General features: G+C 38.8%; 1 protein-coding gene across 2 annotated transcripts in view; it reads right to left on the bottom strand.

Moving 5' to 3' along the window:
* The window catches only part of clmn (calmin), a 28,687-nt gene that overhangs the window by 1,962 nt on the left and 11,447 nt on the right, over nucleotides 1-15,278 (bottom strand). Inside the window, exons 2-11 of one of the 2 annotated variants that reach the window (XM_023352986.1) lie at nucleotides 12,289-12,350; nucleotides 7,653-7,748; nucleotides 7,482-7,565; nucleotides 7,303-7,395; nucleotides 6,978-7,174; nucleotides 6,711-6,904; nucleotides 4,671-4,753; nucleotides 3,666-4,589; nucleotides 2,652-3,629; nucleotides 1,480-1,580 (exon numbers count right to left, since the gene is read on the bottom strand). In XM_023352986.1, the coding sequence (XP_023208754.1) occupies nucleotides 1,480-1,580; nucleotides 2,652-3,629; nucleotides 3,666-4,589; nucleotides 4,671-4,753; nucleotides 6,711-6,904; nucleotides 6,978-7,174; nucleotides 7,303-7,395; nucleotides 7,482-7,565; nucleotides 7,653-7,748; nucleotides 12,289-12,350 (2,812 nt within the window). Of the gene's footprint in view, nucleotides 1-1,479; nucleotides 1,581-2,651; nucleotides 4,590-4,670; nucleotides 4,754-6,710; nucleotides 6,905-6,977; nucleotides 7,175-7,302; nucleotides 7,396-7,481; nucleotides 7,566-7,652; nucleotides 7,749-12,288; nucleotides 12,351-15,278 lie in introns of both variants that reach the window. The other variant, XM_005814305.2, reaches the window with a different exon arrangement.

Genomic DNA, 15,278 nt, shown 5'->3' with positions numbered 1-15,278 from the left:
ACTTAGAAGTAAATCTTCAGCAAGATACAGGAGCTTGTTTTAAGACAATAATTACTTAATATTGATGAAAAAATATTAGTTCCGCTGGCAGATTATTTTATTTTTAACATGGGAAAAATGGAACTACTACTTTTTCATCAATATTAAGACATTACTGATGTGAAACAAGCTCCTATAGCTTGCTGAAAAGTTACTTGTAAGTCAGTTTTGTTTTATTTTATATTTATATTTTATATATAAGATATTTGAACTAAAAAACTATATTAAAAGGACTTGGCAAGATTTTGTATTTCTGCAGTGCACCTAAAATAAAATTACCCAACCATAAATCACTCAACATCCTATAAGACACGTGTGTCAAACTCAAGGCTCGTGGGCCAAATCCAGCCCGCCATAGCTTGTAATGTGGCCCTCTAGACCAGAGGTGGGCAATCCTGGTCCTCGAGGGCCGGTGTCCTGCAACTCTTAGTTGTCTCCCTGGTCCAACACACTTGAATCCAACAGCTGAATCACCTCCTAAGTGAAGTGAAGTTTTCCAGAGTCCTGCTAATGACCTCATTATTTGACTCAAGTGTGTTGACGTAGAGATACATCTAAAAGTTGCAGGAGACCGGCCCACAAGGCCTGGAGTTGCCCACCCCTGCTCTAGACTAGAGGAACTCCTATTCAACATTACAATGGTGAGCTTAAATATTATTTTCATCAAATGAAGCATTTTTATCTGTTTACTCCCAAATAACACCAATTAGACCCTCAAAAGTTTCTCAGAAATTCAAAATCCCCAAACTTTTGGGGAAACACAAAAATTGTCAAAAATATTGGGTTTAAACAGATGATGCTAACTCCCACCTGCAGGTGGCAGTATTTTTTACTTTTACTTCACTGCTGCCTCTACCGTACTTGATGTCAAGTTATTGTCTGTGATTGATGTGCCAAATAACAAAAAGGCACATTTTACCATCATAAATAAACGCAAATATCAAACAATTTCTAAATTAGAACTAAAAGAAAATCTGTGATGAAGTACTCATCAAATGCAGTTTGTTAATGGGTTTTATCAATACACTCTGGAACAACCAGGACATTCATGATCTAGATATGTTTTTATTCCTGCAGTATATTCATGCATTCTGATGCAGACTGAATCCCTTTCAATGACTACAGAACCCAAAAGGCTGCAGCTGAAACATGACGGAGTCAGAAAAACAGGTCTGATGTCTGACAGTCTGCAGGATTACAAACATGAATCCGACTGAAGAACAGGAACCCAGTTAATCTGTGATGTAAGAATTAATTGAAGCACATTAGCGTCTATAATCCTCGCCTCCTGTCTTTAAGCTGCAGTGATTCATTCTTGCAGCTCTCTCAGATACATTTCTGGGAACTTGTGAGTAGACAGAGAGGATTTGGGTCAGAACGGTCCCACTGCTGTCCCTCGGGTCTGGTCTGGTTCTCACAGTACCAGAATAGAAGCCCTACCTCAGAGAGCTTGCTTTGCTGTCTGCTTCTGAAACATCAGCGCCGATCGTCACTCCGCACATCAGACACTGCTCCTGGGATAGAGGCGAATCAGGAGGCGTCTGATTGGTTAAAAAAAAGTTAAGATGCCTTTAGCAAAACAATAAATCAGTCAGAAGGAATCATAGAGAAAATCAGAACAAATCAGAGGAGATAACTTCTATTTGAAATCTTCTAAATAATCAATAATATCAGAAATATGGTTGGTTTATTTCTGTTTTCTTTTTTGCCAGGCTCAGTAAGTTCACTGTGTTACCAAACTAACTCAGAGTTCCCTGTTAAACACCACCACACCCACATAGAGTCATTTGCATACATTTGAATTTTGTCCAGCAACTAAACAAACTATGAAGCTGAACTGATCATTTAGATCATTTGTAGAATAATAAAACTAGGGCTGAAACGACCAATCTGATTAATCGCGATGAATCAATTACTGAAATAATCGGCAACTAATTTAGCAATCAATTAATCGTTAACTGGAGTGCACAGACTCATAAAAAAGGCAATTTCTCAGCAGTAATTAAACCGAAACTGTATAAAAAATATATACATTTTGCATTTAAAATTAAAAAAACGTCATCTGTACGTTTTATCCAAAATTCTTAAGTTGCATTTTTTTTAGATTCATCTGGTTCAAATTCTTTAAAAAATAAAAATTAAAAAAATCGAATTATTAAATGCTTATTCCAAAACTAATCAACAGATTGCCTTCTATCAATTTAAGTCAAGCAGAAAGGGCTTAGTTTTCACATTTTGATGTTAAAAGTATTTTTTTAGCTGCAGATGCATCAAATGATCAAACATTTACTGCAAGGATTTGATTGAATTTTACACAATAAAATTTTTATTTTCTTAGTTAAAACAGCAAAAGGTTTATTGGCTAATTTGCATCTTTTAGTGTATTTCTAATAATTTATATAAAAAAGCACAGCAAAAAATCTGCAGAATGTGAAAATTATTTCAATATTTATCCAATAAATTTAACCAATTAATCATCAGAATAACTGATAACTATTTGTTAGCTGCAGCCTTAAACATTTGTTTTCTTTGAATGCTTTTGAAATCCAGAATCTCTTTAAGGAACAACATGATCCAGACTCTGAACCCATCAGAAATAAAAGAAATCTTACACGATCCTGCTCTCCTCCACTCAGGAAGTCCACCTGTAGGTCCTCCGGTCTGTCTGAAGGTGGCGCTGGTTGGAGAGCAGAGACGCTCAGAACCGAAGGCCACCTCTGCATGTCTGAGTCAGGAAGTTCTGGAAGAACGGACTCCTCTTTGTCCGGGTAGAACAGATCCATGGGTTCAATCCGGTCACCGACCAGCTCCTCTATGGGAGAAAGTCTGTCGAAGTGAGGCGACAGCTGCTCCAAGTTTCTGGGTAAATCTGCTGGTGGAGAACACGGCATCCCTATCTGACCGTTCAGCTTCTGAGGTTCTGCATCCAGAACGTTCTGGAAGCCATCAAAAGAGTCCAGGAGGTTCTGTGGGCTGTCCTCCGTCTCCCTTTCAGTCAGTGTGTCCCGGTGTCCATCAGATGGAAACTTTCCGTCTCCGTTAGGATTCTCAGGCTGGTTGTCACATCCATCTTCCAGGGAATGGTTCCCAGGAAGCCCTTCCTCCTGTTTCCTGTTATCATTGTAGTCACTTTCTGGATGAGTCCCATTCTGGTCACCTGGTTCATTTAAAGACTCAATTTCTGGGTCTGTCATTGGTTTATTGTTCTCTGGTATCAAACTGGATGGGATCTCTGGAGGTTCTTGTCCATCAGCCTCACTGTAAACAATGCTTGGTGGATCCGGACCTTGCAAACTCTGGACCTCTGGGTTTCTCTGCTGATCTTCATGTTCGTCCTGATCAAGTATTACTGGGTAAGGTTCTGTCTCTTCATCCGTTTCCTCTGGCTCACTGGTAATGGAGATCAGAGGAATGTTCAGACTTGGTTTGACTGAATGTTTATTTGATGTTTCTGAGCTGCTGGTCTCCTCACACTGTGAGAAGTCCCTTAAAATATCTTGGCATTCAACAGCTGAGTCATTCCCTTCATTAAAACTCTTTGACGTATCATGCAGCTCCTCTAATTTATCCTCTGGAGTTGAATCAGTTTCCTCCTGAGGCGTCTGCTCAGGAGGAAACTGTCCATCCTGGTGACTTCCTTCTCCATCCTGTTTAATCAGAGGGATCTCTTCAGGTGGTTCAGTGGAAAAGAAAGGCTCAAACTGGTTCAACTGATCTGATTTCTCAAGATTTCCAGCATCAAAACGGTACAGTCCTGTTTCACACACCCTATCCAAAGGTTCTTGTATTCTGGGAACTGCAGCCTGTTGCACTGCAATTTCATCCACACCCATAAGTTTGGTTTCTTCAACATCAGCTGCCAAGTTTGGTTCATGGTTTAGAGTCTCAGTGATCTCCGATTCTTCTTGGTTTCTCTCAGTCTCCATATCGATTCTGTCCAGAGAGCTCATCCCTTCATCAATGTATGTCTCAATAATGGATTCATCAGGAGCTCGGTCCTCAACGGAGGAGATAAATCCCTCATCGTACGGCATCACCTCCACCGGCGTGGCCCGGTAAACATCCCAGGCCGTCCCACTGTCACATAAAGAGCTGTCACTGCGACTCTCACAGAACCGGTCCGGATTCAGCTCCCCCTCCATCCAGGAGTCTGGAGAGTTGATGGCAGAGTCTCCAATCAGCGACTCTGGTACTGATGAGGGTGAGTGAGTGAAGGACTGCTGAGGGGAACCAAAGTCCTGCAGAACGTCGCTGCCGGTCTCTCTGATGGAGACGTCTTCGGCGTGGGGGGGGTCTGATAAAATGTCGTCGCTTGACCACGATCGAGCTGCAGCCACCCTGAAACGCGGCTCCAAGACGCTTCTGTCCTCCGACACTGAGGAGATCAGGAGTTTAGGTGGAGGTTGGGTGGAGTCCTTCTGGAACATGTAGGAACGCTGCTTCACTCTGCTGAAATGGGCTCCGTTCCTCATGTGCTCCGAGTCAATGTCACGGAAGTTGAGTCTGCCCATGGAGACGCTTCGTTCAATCACCTGGGAGGGTTCCTCGGACTGTGAGGGAAACACAGATATTCATAAGTTTTATTCTGTCAGAATCGGAACCTGTAAAAATCTAGAGTAACATTTTGTTACCTCTTGTGTGCCGGGAAAGTGCTCCAGGAACTGGGAAACATACATGATGATGGACTGCTCATCTGGAGCATTTATAGTCACGTCTACACAGAAAAAAAAAACAGAATCAGTTTTAACCTCTAAGTTTCTCCACAAAACAAGGAATCTGACTTAGAATCTACTTTGCTCTCATTTTAAATATAAATATATAAAAGGACTTGCTGGCGAATAAAAGGTATTTTTGTAAATATGCATATCTGCATGAGTATAATTCTTTAGTATAGTTTCCATCAAAGAGACAAACTGGGAGAAGAAACTGTCTGTTTTTGCAAATAGTGCTATATAGCGTCGACTTGAAGGTAAAAGTCTAAACAGTTTGTGTCCAGAATGTGTGAGGTCTGCAGATATTGATACCTGGACCATTTCTTTGATACCAAAGAAAAGGTGAGCCCTGAGAACTTAGGAGAACTTTGCAGAGTGCATGCAAAATAATAGGCATCTCTTTTTTAAAAACTAATTTGTCTGTTTCAATTTAAATTTCTATATTGAAAGTTATCTGTATTCTTCTCAATAATCAATGGGTAAATCTTTTTTGAAGGTGTGAGATTAACGGTGCTTAATCTTACACCTTCTTTTATACCTTACACATAATATATTTTACCATCAAAGATCAATTTAGAACACCTTAGCCACTTTTTTAATCATGGAGCCTAAATTTTTACTAATGAACCACTTGAAGACCATTACAATTAAACAATTAGCGAAGCTCAATTATTTAAAATACTGGACACATTAATGGTGCTGTTTATCACCAATAACCAGGAATTTACTATCAGGTACTGAAAAAGTGTGAAAACCTTTAAAGAATCTTTGCATATATAACATATGCACCATCTAATCTCTCATCAAACTTCCTGATCTAACTGGTTTTTTTTGATGCACCAGTTAAACATTCCTGCTTCTGTATCAGCAGATGGAGACACAACAGCACAAAGGTTAAAACAGGAGCAAACTGGTTTTGTTTCCAGTGAAGAATAAACTGATAAAGCTCCAAATAATATCAATGTAACACCAGGATGCAAGTTTGACTGAAGGTTGACCTTTTCAGCTGATGGTTCCACTTGTTTTACTTTACTGCTTTGACTGGTTAAATTTCCTTAAAGCTGTGACCAATCACGTAACAGTTTCAACCTTTTGTTTTCTGCTCTATTTTAAGGACTTCCATGGAGGTGTTTCACTGAAGCCAGTCTAGTGAAAAGTGGAAATCTGGATGTTTGCCCTTTGAATACAACCTGCTGATTTCTGATAAAGCTACTGCAACTCCCCTCACTGCAAAAATACAAAATCTTACAAAGTATTTTTTGTGTAGTTTCTAGTGAAAATATCTCAGAACACTTGGAAAAATAACTTGTCAGCAAGACGTAGGACATTGTTTTAAGTCAGCAACTCCTTAATATGAATTTTAAAAAATATTTCACTTATAATAAGATATTTTTCCCATGCTATAAATGAAAAATCTGCAGTGAAACTTTTTAAATCAATATTAAGGAATTGTTTACTTAAAACAAGCTCCTTTAACTTACTGAGAAGTTACCTGTATGTTAGTTCTGTCTTAATTTAAGTGTACTAAGACATTTGCACTAGAAACTACACCAAAAACACTTGGTAACATTTTGTGTTTTTGCAGTGTTGTCTGACTGGTCAAACTTTCCGTGCTGTGCCAACAAGGTGATGGTTTCAATCATTCCCTATTCAGGTTGTTATCAGGTAAATCTCGTAAACACAGAGCTGCTTCAGTAAGTTAAACCTGTTTCATTATCCTTTTCACACTAAATTAAACCATGAATGGAAATGTTTTCTGACTAGTTTTAGTTGCCTTAAGTGAGACGGACCAACGGGTTTAAAACATGAGTAAACTCTGCTAGTGTATTGTGACTGAGCCTGTTTTTATCCTTGTTTGGTGTTTGAGTCCATCTTATCAGAACATCAGGAATGTGTCACAGCGTCAGCAGCAAACAGTGACTGAGTCAAGGATCAAATATGTGAAGCTGTGATTTTTACCCTCAGGCTCCAGCAGTCGCGGTATTCCCAAACTGTAGTGAGCTATCCTGAAGGCGTCCTCCAGGTTCTCTCTGGGAGTCCTCAGCAGGGCCTTTCTCATGTCCACCAGGCTGGAGTCGATGGACTTAATGACGGCCAGGAAGGCCAAACCACTGGTCCAGCTTTTCCCAAAGTCCTGCACGGCCACGCCGTACCTATGAGACCACAAGAGATCAGATCAGACATCATCATCGGTTTGGGTTTTATTTTGTTCTACAGCCAACACACTTCCGGGTTCTCCTCTGGATCCACTGCAGCAGCTTCTTTATGGCCTTGCTGTTCTCCCTCATGGTGGCGGCAGCAGACTGTCGTTCCTCTGACGGCGTGCTGCTGAAGGACGTGTCGGAGTCGGAGCTGGTGGGGATGGATGACAAGCTGGACGAGGAGGGGAACTGGCTCCGGATGTTTCCCGTTAGCTCCTTGATCTTGGTGGAGATGGAGAAGTTTGATTAGACTTTTTGAATGTCAAAAATGTCTGTCACCCCTACATAACTGGGAACAACAGGTCAAAGAAGGGGAAAGTAATGAAGATGCTGAGGGAGACAGGAAGTACCTGGAAGAAGAGGATGATATTCCAGATGAGTCCAAGGATGATGGAGGAGTTTCCATCAGCGATGTCGACTGCATCGATGCTGACCAGCTTCACCTGGAAAAACACATTAATCCAGCTTTAACAAACTGGCAGCTCCGACAGGAATCAGCTCAAAAACAGCCAACCTCTGAGAGACTCACATTTCTCTCCTCCAGGAAGGACAGCACCTTAGCGATGTTGTTGAGTCGGAAAATCCGATGGGCGGACTTCTTGAAGCCGTGGAGCTACGAGATGGAAAAAGAGAGCAGTTACACGGCTGCCCAGGACGTCATGAGTTTACATGTAAATGATTAAAATCATTAAAGTCTGACCAGTTTGCAGCCGGACAGCTCCTCAAGCAGAGCCATGAGGACGTATCCATCCTGGATGTCCTGGAACAGATCCTGGATCTGCAGCGGCGGGTCACACTGAGGAGAGACACATTTTTATTCAGGATTTAAGGTCAAATCTGAACATCTCATATTATATCTACCCTCATCTTTTTCCAAAACATTTCAAGTGGAAAACCATCTCAACTGTTGTTTGAAGGCACTAAATTCACTTTTCTTCAGGGGATAAATAGGCTTTATGTTTTATATCCAGGTTGAATCTTCCTGTCGAAGGTTTTTGTGATTAGTTACAAGCTTCCCTTAGTTAATAAACAGCAGATTAACAGACGATAGTCAAAAAAGGCTTTTTGCAGAAAGAACAACACCTTTGTTTGTAAGTATGTTCCACCCAGAACAGGTTTTGCTTTAATCACTGCAAATTCTGTTTAAAATATCTCCTATCAAGCACCTTTAGCTACCAATCATTAACTGGTTAATCCAAAAACTAATTAACAGATCAGCCTTAAACTGTGTTGACAGAAGTCAAACAGAAAGAAATTCGTTTCTCACATGTTGATGTTAGAAGTATTTTTTTAGCTGCAGATGCATTCTTTGCTACAAATTATCAAATGTACACTAACAGAATGCTATGTTGTTGCATTTTAGAATAAGAAAAGAATTTCATTATTTGTAATAAAACGTCCAAACTCAGAGCGGATGGTCTAATGGTCACTATGGTGACGTGGTTTTGACTTGTCTAAGCTGCAGGTCACAACTCTGCCAACTGAAATCCTCCATTAGTCTGGTTTTAAGACTGAATAATTAAACATCATAGCTGCAGACGAATCAGGTTCCATTAAAATGTCCTGCTCAAAAACGTCCAGATGTATCTACTGGAGCAGCTCTGAAGACTAATAAGGTGATGATGGATGCAGATTGTCACTGCATCAGAGAGAGGAGCCTGAGAAACTGAGCCCTGACATGAACCTGCTGGGACATGGAGGCCGTTTGGGGTAGTGGGGTTGAGGAGCTGGAACGTTCCAAGATGACTGAAAACAAGTGCTTGATTGTTTAATTAGTGGGTCAGAGCTCTGACAGCAGGCCAGACACACAGAGGGAGAGAAGAGAGGATTATTGTGTCACGGGAGACAAAAGAGACAATCAGACGCTGAGACTCACTGTTCACAAACTAAACTGAGGACAGAGACTGCGGAGGCTGGAGTCGCAGTAATAATAGCAACAGAGCATAATGCAAAACAAAACAACACAACAAATGCACCCAAAAGAGACAGACACTAACTGGCTGGTGGCTGCAGAGGATCAATACACCAACAGTTCATAACTCCACAGCTTGTCAGCAGGCACCATCACTTTCACTTCACTGATTCTGTTTCCTCTGAACGTTTATTCAGAGCAGAACTGAGTGTTTCTCTGTATGACGTAAGAAAATGTGGTGGCAGTTCTTCTAACTAATCGTGTCTGTTTATTACCTATTGAATTGTTTGCATTTACTGATTTATACTTTTAATCCATTTCATTACATTTTATTGCTGAAATCTGTTTAATGCAGGAGTTTCCAGGATCAACTTGCATTCCTGTGACAATGGAAAGACTGTGGGAGCCAGTCTTTGTTTGCATGGCTGTATATTTAACTTTCTTTTGTGATTTATTGATTTTTACATTATATTTGGGTTGCAATCTTATGGACGTTTGCACCTACAACATAAAAGATACCAATTGTTATATTGATAATCAAGATTACATTGCAAAACAAAGTAACTAAAATATTAGATAAAAGAAGCAAGTACTAGTAACAAAATAAAAATAAAAAAAACGTGATTCAATATCAGCTTTGCTGGCCAAGATTGTGTGCACAAACCAGGAGTTTGACACATTAACGCTAAATTTATAAACTTCAGAAGAAAGAAAGGATAAAGAAACAGTGCGTGTATGTATATTTTTTATCTCTTTTTATAGAGAAAAAGAAAAGGCAGGTTGTGGTAGTGAAAATATGCTTGTGTTGTCTCACAGCGGAGTGGCTAACGACTCAGGCTGCAAAGTGTTCATTATTTTCATCATAGAAACACAAACATTATGATGTGTGTACAAAAACCACAATATAACAATAAAATGATACTTTCTCCATTTTTCCACAAATGAGTTTAAAATGCATGAGTCCATATAAACTCCAGAGCAATAGGTGAAATGGTTCTCTTGAAGTTAAATGGATATTTTTAAAAAATGGTTCAGTACTGAAGGAACAAAAAATGTAACAAAGGTTGTGAGCCTTGCTGTATAAAATTTTTATAGTTGCAATTCCAACCAACACACTTTCTTTTTTTAAGAATATTCCTTCTCCGTTTGAACACACAGAAATATGTTGCAATTATCCTGCAACGCTCACAGCCGGTGTTCACACATCAACGATTAAATCCTGCTGGTTTTCTGGCTCAAAATAGGAAGTGATGTCATTCCAAGGACCAGGTTCTGACCTCAGTTCATCTGAATTCAGACAACATGCCTCCTGAGGACATTTTGAAAGACAAACTGATCCAAATTATGTACAGAAATCAAATCAGTTAAGTTATATAGACTTTCCAATTATTGTCTAGTTATAATAAAATACTATAATTTATATATTATAGTAAAGTTTAACACAGAAATGTAAAAACTGTGGCCCCTGGACTGTCTCTGTGAGGCCTTCGACTGCAATTAAAAAAATATACAAATTTGCATACCTTGGCACAGAATGTAAATGGAGACGTTCTATTTTTAATCAGGGCAAAATTATTACAAACATATTAAAGCCTTACAATAAAAAATGTTGTCTACAACAACAGCTTTTTAGGACCACGTCTGTATTTAGCAGACTTTGGTGCAACCAGATCTGCTTTTAATGACTCAGACTTGGTTATACACTTTTCAGTAAGAGTGACCTAAATCTTGTTTTTATTACTCAGGGTTGACAAAATATTGTTGAATAGGTAAAAAAAGAAAAAAAAGATATTTTCTTTTTCTTTCTTTTCCTTCTTTTTTTGGCCCACAAGTTCTTTTGACTTTATGATTTTGGCCCAGGTGTAAAAGAGTTTGGACAGCCACACTGTAACGTTTAATTGCAAACTTAACAGCAATTCCTCATTCTAAACAATAAATCCGACTTTTTAAACAGGAAGAAACCTCCATCAGGATGACTATGAACGGCCACCCACTGCAGTCAACTGGGGGTTTCGGAAGACAGACACAAAAAACATACAGATGCACTGATCCATGGGAATCCTGAGGCAAGTCGAGCCCAGCATGAAAGTTTGGACTTTGTTAAATAAATAAGACAGAGGCAATGTATTTGGACCAATTCGGGACAATGTTGCAGTGTTTAACTCTTCCCACATCCCGTCTCTCTGCTCCCCTGTAACTCCTGCCTCCTTCCAGACAGTCATTGTTCAGTTCTGGGTCAGAAACAATGTTCTGTTGTGACTCTATTGGACTCTGTGCTTACAGTTAAAATAAAAGGTCAAACTTGGTCAGTATAAATGATTAAAGTCTCCAGAATGATGGAGGTTTAAACGACCCAACGTGACATTAGCATCTGAATCTATAAACATAATCTGATTATTGATCATCCTGAATATGAGCTAATTGAAGTTAATGTTGTCTGAACAGCAGAAATAGATTTTTACCTTGTTATTGTCAGCATGTAAATAGTCCTACACTTGATAAGAAAACAGAGATTTATTTTGTTTAACCCTCAGTTACCTGCTACAAAATGCAAACTTTACAATACATTTTTTTCCAGTAGTTAGTTCTCTATTTTACCTGTTTGTGTTTATTTCAGTTTATTGTCTAAAGCTCTAACATCTCTCAGCACAGGTGTTGATGTAAATGGAGACTTTCTATTTTTATCTAGGGCAAAATTATCACACATGACGTAAAATTAAAAAAAGAAAGTAAATAGAAAACATTACCAACAACAGAAGTTATTTGTCTTTAAGTAACCACACTTTTTATCAATATCTGTCCAGAAACATTTACGTACTCAAAAACTAACTTTGTTGCCACCTAAACTGCTTCTAATTAATTTATTAAACTTGGAAAAATACAAAAAGTGTTTTCAAAGTAGGAGTGACTTAAATCCTGATTTTATTGGTCAAAATTAACAAAACTGGTACCTAGAAACTTGCTAAACCCTATGAAAGTTTTGGATCTATAAAATGTACGGATGCACCTTTAACAACAACTCTGACTACTTTATGTGTTTAATTAAAGTACTGCAGACTTTATTGGTGAGTAGGCAAAATATCTGTTGTTCTTAATGTAGTTCTCCTGTGATAAAGTTTGGACCATCTCCTTTTCCCGCTGATGCCTGCAGCCTGAAACCTGCAGCTGATCTCACTTTGCATGTTTGCATATTCACATTTTCAAAGATCAGACCATAAAACACAAACGGGCTGCAGGTGTCGAGTTACAGCTGACACAGCATCAATGGGTCATGTTCAGCAGTTTCTCATTATGACATCCATGCAGGAGCTTCAGGGTCCCACGCCCCCACTTCAGCAGAGAGGGGGCGCTCTCACACAAACGCTGAAGTTTCGGGACAGTTGAACATAAAACAAACTTTCCCTGAGGTGTAAATGGAACAGACCTTCTCTAAATGCAGGTTCATCCATCGTGTGAAGGTCCTCTTCTGCACCACCTCTCTTTCCACTGAAACACACAAACAGGGAGAGCATAAGAGGCTGCAGAAATGTGAAGACAACACAGAGATCGTAACATTAGACAGAATTATTATCGATTTCTGTTCCGCTTCTGTCTTGTTTAAGAAACATACAAATTGGATAATTTCTCCGCATCACTCAAAGACAGGATGTTTACAACTGTGGCCACTCACTGATGTCATTTTTTATGACATTATTAGACATAAATTGGTTGGTTTCTATTCATAGCTCACTGTTACACACTAAACATAGATAAACACCTATAAAATATAACAGAAGAGGTGGATTCATGCAGCAACTAATAAATGTTCCATCTGAGAGAGGAAAATTGTCTTTATTTGATGTATTTTAAAGATAAAATCAAACTTCCAGTGACTTTTCTTAAATAAACTCCTTCCGACCTGATGCATTTCAGCACTATGTACCAATATAATTAAATTATTCATTTATAACTACAGAAAAAAGCAGGAGAAGCATTTCAGAGGATTTTAATTTCATGTTTCTTGAGAAAAATTGAGAGTTTCAGTGTTTTTTAACAGCAGAAGGTGTAAATGTATTAACATGTTTGTGCGTCAGTGGGTTGTCACATTTAATAAAGCCAGATGTTCACACACTTCCAACCAGCATCATTTACTCCAGTTCTGGGAAAAGGAATGGGCCAAAATTCAAGCAAACTAGTGGAAGACATTTGTGAATGTAAACCTTGATAAAATTCTCTAAAAAATAATATCCCTCTCATTTTCTGCTATTTAGCAAACAGAAAAAACTTTGGCAATAATAACTGACCTTAAAAAGGAAAAGATTAGTCTGATTTAAAATCAGACAGTGACAAAAAAAGATGCTATGTGTCCCTTTATTTAGTTTATGTGAATATTTGGCATACACATGCATTTTATCAAATCACTAAGAGTTCAAATTTGAGCTTCCTTCAAACAGCAGCTGATGTGATCAGAAACAGTCGTCCTCTTTCATCTCTGCTGCTGACGGAGTTGCTTCAGGACAAACTGCATAATCACAGCAAAGTTTATGTTTCAGCTCGAATGTAAAATCTATGTTTATGGATCCTGGGAGATACAGGAGGTTTTTTTTTTTAAATCTCTCTCAAAGTGGGGAACCTGATGCTCAACAGAGCAGGAAGTGATGGGAGGAGCTCTGAAGCGTTGCCATGGCAGCAGTCACCTGTTACTCATTTTTATGTCCTGAATGACTCAGTCCCACCCCCTCCAGCACACAACAGGTAATGAGAGCTGTGGCTGCTGTAATGATGTAAACAGCATTCTGAGCAGAAGAGGATCTGCTCCGCAGGGCGGCTGACGAATGTCACAGATGAAATCAGGAGCGACTTCAGTGATTCTGCTTCCTTTGAAACCAGAAACATGCAACACAGAACCTGAACAGATCCAGGTTTTTAACCGGAAGAATCTACATATTCAACAATTTGCATGAAGTGATCCAACTTCCTGGTTTTGTTGAAATGTCCTTCAGTTTTTACTGCGAGAACATTCAGACATGATCCTTTTTTAACTTAAGATCTTTCACAACCAAACCACTTTTCACTAATGTGACCTGAATTCAACTCCAGTTTCGCCTCAGAGTTCAGAAAGAAATCGGTCACATCATGTTTTCTTTTTAAGTAACAGAAAGAAAAACAAATCAGGTCAACATTCAAAAGTAAATAAAAAACACTGCACAGAGTTTGAATTGACATGTGGAGAAACTCATGGATGGTTCCTAGGAAATATTTCTGTTTGTGATACAGTTAAGCCCAAATTTTACATACTCTGTGACATTTGACTTCCAATCTCAGTAACCGTGGTTTCATATTAATTTCCAAGTAAAACTTGAACTTGTTGAGGTCAAATGTAATTTTTTTCTTTATTTATAGACTCAGACTGCAGCCCATCCTTTGCAACACAGATATAAAGACTGGAATGTGTGACTCCACCTATTTTCCCTTTAAGCTGCAGCTTAAAACATGGCTGGTCAGTAATCCAACCATGTTTGGATTAAAGCACCTTTTAGAAATTTCCTACTAAATTTTTGTTAGTATTTTGTAACAGTTGTTGTGTAGAAAGATATTAGCACTTTGATGTAGGTATCTTAAAATAGGTTTACCCAAACTTACATAGTTTTTGTTTGCTGTTTTTATTGTTTTTATAACATTGAATTAATGATGTGGTTTTGTGTTGTGTTTGTTTCATGGGACTATGGATGGAAATTAGGATTTTGCTAAATTTTGTGTATTTACTTCGCTATTGTATGCTCATTAATATGCACTGTTCTATTCTAATAAAAAGCAATAAATTCAGAAAGTTCAGTAAATAATGACTTTGTATTTAGGATACACTTCAAGTTATTTCATCTGGAGAAAGATTTCTAATTAATGGTGTTTGTGTAGAGACAGGAACAGATTAGACCTTTATGTTTTTCAGAGGGATTAAATAATTTATTATAAACAAACATGCCAAAACAACATCTTACCAGATCAGATTTATATGAAATGCGACTCTATGCTGATGCTGTGAAGCTGCAGAAACCAGGTGCATAAAGGTTTCTAAAGCAGCAGGTTACCCGAGTCTCCGCTGAGCATGTTTTTCATTAAAACAGGACACAGTCAGATAAAATGTAATGTTCCTGCTCAGAAACACGTGATGTCTCTGCTTCATCTCACAGATGAGGCTTAGTGTGGACCTGAGAGCTGCTGCTGCTCATTTGTTTGCCATGCAAACATCAGAGTGAACATTTCTTTACAGCGCAGCTTTTACAGCCCTGAAACCGAGCAAAACAGCGTGAGGAGGGGACAAACCAGGAGCAGCTCAAACATCAACAGGAGCAGAAAAAGATCCAGAGGTTCAGACTTCTGCACATCCTGAACTCTGGGTTAGTCAGAGTTAATACAACAACCATGTCAGGCCCT

This window comes from Xiphophorus maculatus, chromosome 19, assembly GCF_002775205.1.
Source record: "Xiphophorus maculatus strain JP 163 A chromosome 19, X_maculatus-5.0-male, whole genome shotgun sequence".
NCBI classification, from domain to species: Eukaryota; Metazoa; Chordata; class Actinopteri; order Cyprinodontiformes; family Poeciliidae; genus Xiphophorus; species Xiphophorus maculatus.
Note: the sequence above shows the minus strand (reverse complement) of the source record. Positions and strands in the feature narration are given on the sequence as shown.